Here is a 14,040-nt window from a genome sequence, read left to right on the forward strand (position 1 = left end):
TTTTTTTGAGATAGCCTCTCTTGGTTGCCCAGACTGGAGTGCAGTGGCACAATCTTGGCTCACTGCAACCTCCACCTCACAGGTTCAAGCAATTCTCTGCCTTACCCTTCTGAGTAGCTCAGACTACAGGCACGCACCACCACACCTGGCTAATTTTTTCTATTTTTAGCAGAGACGGCGCTTCACCATGTTGACCAGGCTGGTCTCAAACTCCTGATCTCAGGTGATCCACCTGCCTTGGCCTCCCAAAGTGCTGGTATTACAGGTGTGAGCCACCATGCCTGGCCTTGTGGCATATTTTTTTAAACCTCCATTATTTTAGTCTTCTGCACATTCCTTTTTTTCTTAGTATGTCTTGGAAGCTTTTTTGAGACAGGCTGTCACTGTCTTGCCCAGGCTGAAGTCCAATGGTGTGATCACAGCTTACTGCAGCTTCAACCTTCTGGGCTCAAGTGATCTTCTCACCTCAGCCACCAGAGTAGCTGGTACTACAGGCACATGCCAGCATACCTGGCTAACTTTTGAAAAAAAAAATTGTAGAGGCAGAGCTTCCCTATGCTGCCTAGGCTGGTCTAGAACTTGTGGGCTCAAGCAATCCTCCGATTTCACCCTCCCAAAGTGCTATGATTATAGCTGTGAGCCACCATGCCTGGCTGGAAGCTTTTTTTTGTAATAGCTAAATAATATTCCATTTACTTATGTATCACTTATTTAAATGATCCCCAATTGATGGACATTTATACTTTTTCTAATTGTTTGCTCTTACAAACAATGCAGCAAAAAAAACCCTTCATTTTTTACATGTATGAATCTATCCATATGATAAATCTCTAGAAATGAAATTCCTGTGTCAAAGGATATATGCATTTATAAATTTGATACCTGTGGCTAAATTGGTACCTTAGTAGCTCATATATCTACCAGCAGTGTTCAAAAGTGCCATATTTTGTTTCTCCAGCCTTTCCTTCAGGGTGTATGCTTGTGTATTTTTATCAATATTATGTATGAATATTGGTATCTTTTCGTGTTTTAATTTTCATTTCTTCCTTTTCATAGTTACTTTATTTTCTGTAGTTACTTTTTTGTATTGAGATATCACTTATAGTAAACTGCACAAATATGAGGTGTAGAGGTCAATGAAGTTTTATATATGTGTTTATACACACATATACACACATGTAACCACAGCCCAGATTAAGATATAGAACATTTTCTAGATGTTCCCTCATGCTCCTTTTCTGTCAGTATTTGCCCCCAGAAGTCAATGCTATTCTGACTTACATACCATAGGCTAGCTTTATCTATTCTTGAAAAGATTCCGTTTATATGAATATAAATCTTTTGATGAAAGGAAATTATTAATTTTAAATAATGCTGCTGTGAACATTGTTATATGTATATCTTTTGATACACATGTATATGTATATCTGTGGGTATGTGCCTAGGAGTGAAATTATTGTGTTAAAGGGTATGTGTTCAGCTTTAGTGAATAGCACAAAATGCTTGTTATTACCAAACATATTTTCCTAGGAACATTCATGTTATAATGAAAGTTCATTAGAAGATATTAATCACTTGATAGATATTTGCTATGTATAAAACATTTGGAAATTTATTCCATACCATTCTTGTTAAAATATGATATTCCTGTTCATTGTTTCTATGGATATTTAAGCCTTGTTTGAACTCAATCAGCTGAGATTTTTTTTTCTTATGTAAGATTTCATTAGACTGCTCTTCACTAGTTAACTGGGGTATAAACTGAGCCTGTAAAGATGAGCTAAATTCTATTTTACTTTTTCATGACATGCAGGTTTTGCATCTGGATTGAACAAAGATGGAATTGAAGCAAAATTACAAGGTTAGATGCATTTCATTCTAAAAATTAGATTCTATATATTTTAGTGAAAAAGTTCAGTTATTGTGAAAGTAAGAATATGCTTTTGTAAATTATTTTTTAAAAAGGAAACTTGTCTGCAGAAAAATAATGTGAACTATTTCTTTTTCACGCAAAAAGCTTGGCATATATACTTTTTTGCTGAATTAATCAATTTATTCTATCAGAATATCTTTCTTTGTATAATATGTTAACTTGGTTTATTTGGTTTTTATTTCTAACATCACCCTGGTCTTTGAAAATATGCCTACAGATACACACTCTGTATTTTTTCTTTTTTTTAAAAGAGACAGTCTTACTCTGTCACCCAGGATGGAATACAGTGGTGTGATCATAGCTCATTGTAACCTTGAACTCCTGAGCTCAAATGATCCTCCTGAGTAGCTGGGACTATAGGCGTGAGCCACCACAACTGGTTAATTTTGTATTTTTTTTAGAAAGGGGTTCTCACTGTGTTTTCCAGCCTCGTCTCAAACTCCTGGCCTCAAGTTATCCTACTACCTCTGCCTTCCAAAACACTGAGAATGTAGGTGTGAGCGACCATGCCCAACATGTATTTTTCTTTTCTACTTAATTTTAATTGAAAAATATAAGCCTAGATTGATTATGGGCTTTGTATCCCAACCTGTGCCAAAGATGTATTCCTATCCAACCTCAGCTTTGTTATTTAGTTAATCAACTAGTGTTTCTTACTTGTTTTTTAAAATATCAAATATTGTTAGGCATTTATTCAGATTAGAAATTGCTATCTTTTCATTGTGTTGAAACTGTCTCCTTAGTAAAAGAAAATATGTTAGGTCCTCTAAAAATATTTAGCCAATTTAAATTTATTCTCTACTTGGATATACATGTGTGGCAAATAAAAATGCAGAGATAAAGATAAAGCAGTAAAATTGTCTTGCTTAAAGAATAAATATGTTCTTAAAACATGGTCATAACCAATAGCATATTTTCATAATGCTGCTGTATTCATGTTGAAATACAGATTATAAGTTGTGTTATCTTCAAGGTATTGATAAATTTTGTAATGGAATTTTTAATTAAACATATATTTTGAAAATAATGATCAAATACACTCAAGAAATTAGACAAAGAGATATATTGCTATATTCGGATAACTTTAATGTTTTATCTCTTGTTAAATTAGCAGAATCACAGCTCATATTTGCCTTGTCTTCAGTCACTATAGGGTTAGCAAAGTTTTGCCTTATAAACAAGAATAGCTAAATATAACTGAATATTAAGGTTTTGGTATTGTAGGAGAGAAAAAAAGTAACATCTTTTCCTCATTCATTGCAATGTTCACAGCTGACACTCCTGTAACAAGACAGATTAACAAGAGAAAAGCATAACAAATTTATTTAATCAAAGTTGTGTATGATATGGGAGCCTTCAGAAATTAAGACCCAAAGACCCAGGGAAAACTGAATTTCTCTGGCAAGTCTAATGAAAAAAATGGATAGTTGTTGAGAAACATGACTGGACAAAAAGGGTATTATCTAATGTTAATAAACTGGGAGGAACTTAACAAGGCCTGTTTGTTCAGATTCTTCTTGGCCTCTCTATGTAGCATTCTTTCTTCTCAGGCATGAGATAGGACCATTCTGTGGGTATGAGACAGGACCATTCCACCCTGGAATGAGGGTCTTAGACTTTTAGACAAGGTAGGTCAGAGAATTCCTTTATGACCATGCTTCACACAGAAAGGCAGGGAGAGATCAGAGTGACTTTCTTGTTTCTGAAGTCCTGTTAGTCTTATTGAGTTCGAAATGCCTTGAGTCAGCATTTTCTGAGCCCTGCTATTATCCTTGGAGCTCTGCCTTAAATCTGTCAGGAAGGATCCTTAGCATAGTATATGCTGTTTCCTAAACTTGATTATACTTTCTTGCTCATATACTCTTAATAGCTTCCCCATCACTCTTAGAATAAAATACAAACTTTCACCACAGCCCACAAAATCCTGCTTGATATCTTCCTGCCTATTTCTCTAACTACATCTCTTGTCACTTTCTGTCTCTTTTATTCTACTCTCACCAAATTGGCCTTCTTGCTATTCCTTAAACACGCCAAGCTTGTTCCCACATCAAGTCCTTTGCACACTTTGTTCCTTATTTTTGGAACACTCCTTGCATATTTTACACCTTCATTTTATTCAGGTCTCTGTTCAAATATTAACTTTTTAGAGAGGTCTTCCTGTGGTATCTTACTTAAACCCACCTTTACTGAGAGGAAGACAAAATGATTCTATGATGTTGTTGTTGTTTTCCTTGTTTTTAGAAAAGGTAATGTGTTTATTTTGACAATTAGGGTGAGGATAGCCTTACTCTATATCAAAATATATAGCGTTTATGAGAAATACATATAGGTTGGGCATGGTGGTTCATGCCTGTAATACCTTTGGGATGCCAAGGTGGGCAGATTGCCTTGAGCTCAGGAGTTTGAGACCAGCCTGGACAACATAGGGAGATCCCACCTTTACAAAGTTTTTTAAAAAAATTAGCTGGTGTTGTGGTGGTACATGCCTGTAGTTCCAGCTACTCGGGAGACTGAGGTGGGAAGATTGCTTGGGCCTGGGAGGTTGAGGCTTCAGTGAGCTGTGATCATGCTACTGTATTTTAGCCTGGGCAACAGAGTGAGACCCTGTCTCAAAAAAAAAAAAAAAGAAAAGAAAAGAAAGGAAAATAAAAAGAAAGAAAAAGGAAGGAAAGGAAATAAAGATAAGGTTTAGTAAAAAATTTTAAAATTCTACACAATCATTCTATATAGGTTCTTAGCCTTATGTTTCTTTATAGTATATGTGAAACCTTATTATTTATTTGTATGTTAATTGCTTTCTTCTGTAAAATATAAGTTCTAAAGAGAAGAACCTTATCTTGTTAACTGCTGTAAACATAGAGCTTAGAATCATGCTCAGCTTATGGTAAAGTAAGCATTTTTCATTGACTTATCGAGTAGTGAGTGGGTAATGAACTGATTTAATAGTGGGTAATTAAGAAAATTAGAAAAGACTTCAAAATCTTTACTTAACCAAACGCTTAACACTATCAAGCTGTCTAAAGAGTGTTGCTTAAACTAAAGTATTTCCCAAAGAACTCTAAGGGTGTTTTTTTGAGTGGCTGCACTATTTAGGATTGAACTATTACAGTATTCCCACTGTCTGCTCTGAACTATCTTATATCTCCTGGACTATAGCATGAGGCAGAGAAGGAACTGTCAGCAGCAGATTACTACAATTGCTCTGATCCCCATCAATAGTGAGCATGAACTAGCATTGCTTCCTGTCAGAGAAACAAAAGTAAACACCTAAAAGCATCAGTTAAAACAGTTTTAAGTTGTTGCTTCAAGAAAGTGGCAAACAGGGAGGAGGGGAAGAACTGGTGGTTTTTGGAATAATCTTTGCAGAACTATTTGACTTCTTATACTTTGTGCATACATTAATATATCTTTGATAGAAGTTTAAAGAAAAAAGAAAAAGAAAACTATTGCCTTAATGGAGGGCAGATAGCAAAGTGGTTACTTAGACCTGGAGCAAGTTACTTAGCCTCTATTCTTTAGTTTCCTAACCTATATATGAAAATATCGGTGTCTACCTTATTGTGATGTTTTGAGGATTAAATGAGGTAATACATGTGTATCATTTAAATACTCCAAGTTTTAAGTGTTATTTCTACTTAATGTTATTTTTATTACTTGTATTCTTGTTACTTTTAGAAAATGTTTTTAGCATATTAGTTAGCTTTTTTATTTAAATGAGCTTTCTCTTACTGCTTAAGTAGGGACTATGGTTCTTCTAGAACAGTTACACAGTAATAGCACAACTTTAGCATATTTAATAATAAATTATTTTTCCCTACTTCCCTATTTTACTAAAATTAAAATGTGTTTTCTATAATTAAACAGAATTATGTTTGAAGAATCTGAATGATTTATCATCCCTGGACTTAATAAAGATGGATGAAGGTGTTAATTTCAAACCAACTGGTAATTTCTTATCATTGTCAGTAAATTTAGCAATTGTTTACTTAAGACTAAATTAAAATTTTGTTTTACTAAAATTTAGATGGTGATAAAACTAAATTGTGATCTCAGTTCTCAACAGGGTATCATCATTATTAGCCATAGGCATGATACATTTAAACAAGTCCTATTTGTAATAGTTTTTTTTTTTTTTTTTTTTTTTGAGACAGAGTCTCACTCTTTTGCCCAGGCTGGAGTGCAGTGGCGAGATCTCAGCTCAATGCAAGCTCCGCCTCCCGGGTTCATGCCATTCTCCTGCCTCAGCCTCCCGAGTAGCTGGGACTACAGGCACCTGCCACCATGCCCGGCCAATTTTTTTTTTTGTATTTTTAGTAGAGACGGGGTTTCACCATGTTAGCTAGGATGGTCTCGATCTCCTGACCTTATGATCTGCCCGCCTCGGGCTCCCAAAGTGCTGGGATTACAGGCTTGAGCCACCGTGCCTGGGCACCGGTGCACAGAATTTGTCTTCACTGATTCTGGTGACTTTTGGCAGAGGAATGAAATGCTTGAATCTTTGGGTTGCTTTAAACCTGTTATAACTATTATAGATATACTTTTATTGGTATGCTTTTAATATGCTTTTTATATTCTTAAATATTCAACCATTGATAATCTGGTGGTTAGACTTCTGTAAGGTTAGTAAAAATATCTTTTCCTTCTACTCATCTTAGGTTCATTAACTGGGACTCATATAACAAAATGTATTAACAAGAGAAAAGCATACAAATTTATTTAATATGTTTTATGTGACATGGGGGCCTTTATAAGGAAATGAAGACCCAAAGAAATGGTTAAACCTGAATGTTTTTATGCCAGGTGTGATGAAGATTGAAAAGTCATGGAGAAATATGATAGGACAAAGGGGATATGAACTAAGTGTAATAAATTGGGGGAAATTTAGCAAAGCCTGTTCATTCAAATTCCACTCTGTGTCTCTGGAGATAAAGATGCTCCATTCTTTAGGTATAGGGAGGGCACCTCTCACATGATGGTGTTATTACTTGCTTCAGGGAAAGGCCAGAAGAATTCTTCCTGTACATGTTGTTTCTCAAATTCCTACAGCTTAAAATATTCAATAAGCCAAGATGCTCCATTTTGGGATAGCGTGTCCTGAACCCTATCTCTCTCTCTTTCTCTCTCTCTCACGGTGGATTAGCTTTTTGATGTGCTTCTGGATTTGGTTTGCTAGTATTTTGTTGAGGATTTTTGCATCTATGTTCATCAGGAATATTCGCCTGAAGTTTTTTTTTTTTTTTTTTTCATTGTGTCTCTGCCAAGTTTTGGTATCAGAATGATGCTGGCCTCATAGAATGAGTTAGGGAGGAGTCCCTCCTCAAATTTTTGGGATAGTTTCAGTAGGATTGGTGCCAGCTCTTCTTTATATATTTGGTAGAATTTGGCTGTGAATCAATCTGGTCCAGGGCTTTTTCTTGTTGATAGTCTTTTTATTTCTGATTCAATTTTGAAACTTGTTATTGGTCTGTTCAGGGTTTCAGTTTCTTCCTGGATCAACCTTGGGAGGTTGTGTTTCCAGCAGTCTATCTCCCCATTTCTTCTAGGTTTTCTAGTTTGTGTGTATAAAGGTGTTCATAACAGTTTCTGGGGGTTTTTTTTTTTTGTATTTCTGTGAGATTGGTGGTCGTATCTTCTTTGTCATTTCTGATTGTGTTTATTTGTCTGGTTTCTGTTTTTTTGTTTGTTATTCTAGCTAGCAGTCTATCAATCTTATTTATTCTTTCAAAGAACCAATATCTGGTTTTGTTGATCATTTGTGTGGTTCTGTGTCTCTCAATTTTGTTCACTTCAGCTCTGATTTTGGGTATTTCTATTCCTCTGCCAGCTTTGGGGTTGATTTGCTCTTGCTTTTCTAGTTCCTCCAGGTGTGATGTTAGTGAGGTTGCTAATGTGATACTTCTAGCTTTTTGATGTGAGCATTTAGTGCCATAAACTTTTCTCTGAACACTGTTTTACCTGTATATCAGAGATTCTGCTATGTTCTGCCTTTGTTTTCATCAGTTACAAAGAGTATCTTGATTTCTGCCGTAAGTTCATTATTTTCAGAGAAGTCTTTCAGAAGCATGTTGTTTAATTTCCATGTAATTGTATGGCTTTGAAAGATCTTAGTATTGATTTCTGTTTTTACTGCATTGTGGTCTAAGAATGTGCCTGGTATGATTTTTTTTTTGAATTTGTTGAGAATTGCTTTATAGCTGAATGTGTGGTTGATTTTAAAGTATGTTACATGTGCAGATGACAAGAATGTATATTTTGTTGTTGTTGGATAGAGTGTTCTGTAGATGTCTGTTAGGTCCATTTGGTCAAGTGTCAAGTTTAGGTCCTGAACATTTTTATTTGTTTTCTGCCCTGATGATCTGTCTAATACTGTCAGTGGGGTGTTGAAGCCTCCCAACATTGTGTAGGTATCTAAGTCTCTTTGTAGGTCTATAAAAACTTGTTTTATGAATCTGTGTGCTCTAGTATTAGACGCATATATATTTAGGATAGTTAAATCTTTTTGTTGTATTGAACTTTTTCATCATTATCAGTGTCCTTCTTTGTCCTTTTTGATAGTTACGGTGTAAAGTCTGTCTTGTCTGAAATTAGAATAGCAACCCCTGCTTTTTTTGTTTTCCATTTGCTTGGTAGATTTTTCTCCATCCCTTTAAGCCTATGGGTGTTATTGCATATGAGATGGGTCTCTTGAAGACAACATACAGTTGGGTTTTGCTTCTTTATCCAACTTGTCACTCTGCGCCTTTTAAGTGGGGTATTATAGTCTGTTTATATTCAAGGTTGATATTGGTATGTGTAGATTTGTCATTGTGTTGTTATGTAGACTTGTTATGTTATGTAGTTGCTTTATAGTGTCAATGGTCTAGATACTAAAGTGTGTCTTTGTGGTGGCCAGTAATGGTCTTTCATTTCTATGTTTAGTACTGTCTTAAGGACCTCTCATAAGACAGGTCTGATGCAAACAATTCCCTTAGCTTATCTGAAAAGGATTTTGTTTCTCCTTCATTGATGAAGCTTATTTTGGCTGGATATGAAACTTATGGTTGGAGTTTCTTTTCTTTAAGAATGCCAAGGCTGGGCACAGTGGCTTGTGCCTGTAATCCCAGCACTTTGGGAGGCTGAGGCAGGAAGATTATTTGAGCCCAGGAGTTTGAGACCAGTCTGAGCAATATAGTGACACCTTGTCTCTACAAAAAATTTTTCTAAAAATTAGCTGAGCATGACGGCATGTGTCTGTAGTCCCGGCTACTTAGGATGCTGAGGTGGCAGGATCACTTGAGCCTGGGAGGAGGAGGTTGCAGTGAGCCAAGATTGCACCACTGCCATCCATCCTGGGTGACAGAGTAAGACCCTGTCAAAAAAAATGCTTAATATAGGCCCCCAAACTCTTCTGGCGTGTAGGATTTTTGCTGAAAGAGCTGCTGAAAGATCTGCTGTTAGCTTTATATGTTTCCCTTTGTAGGTAACATATACCTTTCTGTCTAGTTGCCCTGAATATTTTTTCTTTCCCATTGATCTTGGAGAATGTAATGACTATGTGTCTTGGGGGATGGCTGTTCTATATAGTATCTCACTGGGGCTCTCTGAATTTTCTGAATTTGAATGTTGACCCCTCTAGCAAGGTCAGGGAAATGTTTTGAACTGTATTCTCAATTATATTTTCCAAGTTTCTTGCTCTCTCTCTCTCTCCCTCTCTTTCAGGGCTACCAATGAGTTTTAAATTTTGGTCTCTTTACATAATCCCATATTTCTTGGAGGTTTTGTTCATTCTTTTTTATTCTTTTTTCTGTATTTTCTCTGACTGAGTAGATTTGAAACCTGGTTTTTGAGCTCTGAGATTGTTTCCTCATCTTGGTTTATTCTGCTGTTAATACTTCCAATTGTATTATGAAATTCTTGCAGTGAGTTTTTCAGCTCTATCAGATCAGTTTGGTTCTTTCTTAAAATGGCGATTTTGTCCTTCACCTGTTGATCATTTTACTGGGTTCCTTAGATTTCTTGGATTGGACTTCAACTTTCTGATGAACCTTGATGATCTTCATTGCCATCCAGATTCTGAATTCTAGGTCTGACATTTCAGCCATTTCAGCCTGGTTAAGAACCATTGCTGGGGAGCTGTGTGGTTGTTTGGAAGTAAGAAAACACTCTGGTATTTTGAGTTGCCAGGGTTCTTGCTTTCTGGCAAGAACATCAGCCCAGACAGACTAATTGTTTTTCGTCTGTCTGGGCTGATGTTCCTTTAATATTTGAAGTTGCTGTCCTTCAGATGGGGCTTTTTCTTTTATATTCCTTGATGCCATTGAGATTTACTGTGGCATAAGTTGGGTTTAGTTGACTGGCTTTGTTTCTGGATGATTTCAGAGGGCTTGGGCTCAGCTCAGTGCTCCTGGGCTGCATGCTCATGGCTTTGTTTGCTGGCCCCTCGAGGTTAAGTACCTGCTGCACTGGAGGGTTAGAGGTGTTCCTGGTTCACTGGCAATCACACTTAAATGGGGCAGTGGCAGAAGGTTACGCACTCATGTGTAATGCCAACAGTGGCTGTATAGTAGCATGGTGAGGTCTGGGTATGTGCACCAGTGGTGGTGGCACAGCAGGGTCCATGTTTGCAGTGTATCAGCAGTGGCAAGACAGCAGCATAGTGGGATCCGCATGTACCGGTGGTGGACTGGTGGGGGTGGGGCCGTGGTGACAAGGTCCGTGCACCATGTGCATGCTAGCAAAGTGATGTGGGGAGGCCATGGTCGAGTGCATGCCAGCAGAGTGGTTGGGGGAGGCTGCAGACAGGTGTGTGTTGGCAAAGCAGTGTGAGGAGGCTGTTGGTGGGTGCACATCGGCAGGGTCCATCTAATGGTTCAGTGGCATCTGCTGGCTAAGGAGCTATGGTGGTGGCCACTAGGCGGTGCCCCAGTTGGGCAACTGAGGCCACACTGCAAGTGAGCTTGGCCATGGAGGGACCCCAGAAGAGGGTGGCAGTCAGGGGGCACTCAGATAAGACTGGCCCCATCACATGGACAAGACTGCCCTGCTCTGTCTAGGTCCAACAGTCAACAAAGGCCAAAACCACTTAGAGGAGCATGGCAGGCCTTGGGGGATTGGCATTCCTGACTGTACTCCACTGTAGCCATTCCTGTGCCAAACCCTTTGAGCTCCACACAGGGTGGAGTCCTGTCCCTGCCATTTCTCCAAGCAGTTCTCTCTGCCAATTTAAATGTCTGTGGGGGTCATGAGGTCTTCTGCAGCTAAGATTCCAGAGGTCCGTGACAAGAGTGGGCCACTCCTCACCTGTTTAATTCACCCTTCCCCAGGAGCCACCAGGGGCTGGGAATGAGTCCTGGTGCTTTGAAGCCCACTGCAGTGTTCCCAGCTTCTACCTAGGGTCTGTGTCTTCCCTCCAACCACCCTCAATGACTTCCTTCTGAAGATCTGCTTCGAGTGTGCTGGTCTTCCTGATGGTCTGGTCTTTTGGTGGGAGATGCTCTTCCTGGCTGTGTCCAGTTGGCCCTCTTGGTTCTCCTCCTCCTTTCTCAGTTCCTGAAGGATGGAAGCCTGAGTTAAGTGTGCTGACATGGTCAGATTCTGTTGAGGGTTCTCTTCCTTTGCACACAGTCATCTTCATGCTGTGTGCTCACATGATTTCTTATTTGTGCATGTAATTTCTTGGCTTTTCTGGTGTTCCAGAGTTCTCCCTATGGATCTCCCAGTATCTGCAGGTCACAGGGTGATGGAGGCTGCGGCCAAGTTACCTGAGGCCTCCCGGAAAAAAGGGGATGCAGTACTGGAGACGGGACTCTGAGCTTCCCCATCAAATTGTGGAAGATGCTGCACCATGCTGGGTTTGTAATTTCTTAGCCTGTTATTAATGTAGATGTAATTTTCTTACATAGTATTTCTAATTAATTCATTTTTATGACTTCTTATTCCTTCATATTACTAATACTTTATTTTGTCTCTTTGAGTTTATTTTTTGTATATCAGTTTCTAGTTTGTATGTTCCTATAATTCTGCTTCATATAGTTTTTGCTTTTTAGGTTGTAATCATAATACTCAAGTATCTAGGTATTTTCATCTGTATGTTTGCATTGAGGTTTTTACCTGTTTTGCCAGGTAATGTGTACTGAGAGAAGGGCTCAAAAGGCCAATTTTTTCCCGCTTCAACTGTTCTGGTACATGAGCAGATGTGCAGGTTCGTTACAGGTAAACATGTGGCATGGTGGTTTGCTGCACAGATCATACCATTACCTGTGTATCAAGCCCAGCATCCATTAGCTATTCTTCCTGATGCTCTCCTTCCCCTCGCCCTCCCCAACAGACCCCAACGTGTGTTGTTCCCCACAATGCGTCCACGTGTTCTCATTGTTCAGCTCCCATTTATAAGTGAGAACATGCGGTGCTTGGTTTTCTGTTCCTGTGTTGGTTTGCTGAGGATAACGGCTTCCAGCTCCATCCATTTTCCTGCAAAGGACATATCTCATTCCTTTTCATGGCTGCATAGTATCCCATGGTGTGTGTGTACCACGTTTTCTTTATCCAGTCTTTCATTGATGGGGATTTAGGTTGATTCCATGTCTTTGATATTGTGAATAGTGCTGCAGTGAACATACGTGTGCATGTATCTTTACAAAAGAATGATTTGTATTCCTTTGGGTATATACCCAGTAATGGGATTGCTGGGTCAAATGGTATTTCTGGTTCTAGGTCTTATAGGAATTGCCACACTGTCTTCCGCAGTGGTTGAACTTATTTACACTCCCACCAACAGTGTAGAAGCATTCCTTTTAATCTGCAATCTTGCCGGCTTCTGTTGTTTAATTTCTACTGTGAATTTAAGAAAGATTAACCTTCTGAAGATAGGTGGTAACTGCAATAGTCTGGAAGAGTCACTAAACTGGGATGCAGATCTTACCTCTTTGAAGGATAGGGATAGAGGGAAAGAAGAAAGGACGCGATGGAGGGAAGTAGGAAAGGAAGGGATGGAGGTAAGGAGGGAAAGGGGAGGAGGGTAGGAAGGAATGCAGGGGGAGGGAACATGGTGGGGCAGAGAGGGAGAAAGTATGAGAGGAAGGAAGGATGGGATGGAGGAAGGGATGTTTTTAGACAACTTATAATTGAATCCCATAACTCTGGAAGGAAGGGAGGAAGGAAGGGAGGGAGGGAGGGAGAGAGAGATAGAGATAGATCTTAGCCTGCAAGGAGGGAGGCAGGGATCTTAGCTTGCAAGAAGGGAAGGAAGAGGGGAGGGTAGGAGGGATTTTAGCCTCCAAGGAGGATGGGAGAGAGAAAGCCCTTGGAGGATCTTAGCTTGCAAGAAGGGAGGGAGGAGGGGAGGGCAGGAGGGATTTTAGCCTCCAAGGAGGATGGGAGAGAGAAAGCCCTTGGAGGATCTTAGCTTACAAGGTGGGAAGGAGAGAGGGAGAGAGGGAGGGAGAGAGGGGTCTTAGCCTGCAATGCAATCCTAAGAACATTTGGCAAAGTTGATAGGAACTCTTATAGATGTACCTTAGCATCCCTGCCATGCTCAGTCATTGACTGGGGCCATCTCATGAAAGTATGATCTCGGTGTAAACATGATGATGATTCAGAGCACAGCAGCTGGGGCCATCAGTCACTGACACGTCTTGCAGTAGGAGGTCTGAAAGGTACATTCTCATCTCCTCCATGCTCCCTACCACTGTATTTTATGAAATATCCTGAATTTCCTGTTAGAATATTAATCTTTGAAATATCCTGAATTTCCTGTAAGAATATTAATCATTCAGTAGCTATATTAATAGCAAGTTGTTTCTTTATTTCCTTGCTTTACTTGCAAATCTTTAAAAATTACTTTTCATTCCCTCTGCTCTGACTCATTTTCCTTATGCTTTCCTTTCTAGGTTATGTTTTTCTGTCTTACCTAGGAAAGCTTCATCTCTATTAATAAGCCAACAAGTATTAAGTCTTTTCTTAAAACCTTTCATTTTCTCTAGCAGGAAGAGACCTTATATTAACTTATAAATATTTAGGGTAAGAGGACCATCTTTAAATATACTGCAATGGTTAACTAGTTCTCGTGGTAATTATAATCTTGATATCTCACACCCTTCTCTCAGAAGCTCCTTTTTATAAACTAATCC

At 38.8% G+C, this 14,040-nt stretch overlaps 1 protein-coding gene across 10 annotated transcripts in view; it reads left to right on the top strand.

Moving 5' to 3' along the window:
• HFM1 (helicase for meiosis 1) overlaps positions 1-14,040 on the top strand; it is a 134,398-nt gene that overhangs the window by 54,955 nt on the left and 65,403 nt on the right. For 9 of the 10 annotated variants that reach the window (XM_524618.9, XM_063799624.1, XM_054684939.2 and 6 more), the window contains 2 exons: positions 1,814-1,861; positions 5,798-5,878. In XM_524618.9, coding sequence (XP_524618.5) covers positions 1,814-1,861; positions 5,798-5,878 — 129 coding nt within the window. The remainder of the gene's footprint in view (positions 1-1,813; positions 1,862-5,797; positions 5,879-14,040) is intronic. The other variant, XM_063799622.1, reaches the window with a different exon arrangement.

This window comes from Pan troglodytes, chromosome 1 (assembly GCF_028858775.2).
Source record: "Pan troglodytes isolate AG18354 chromosome 1, NHGRI_mPanTro3-v2.0_pri, whole genome shotgun sequence".
In the NCBI taxonomy this organism is placed as follows: domain Eukaryota; kingdom Metazoa; phylum Chordata; class Mammalia; order Primates; family Hominidae; genus Pan; species Pan troglodytes.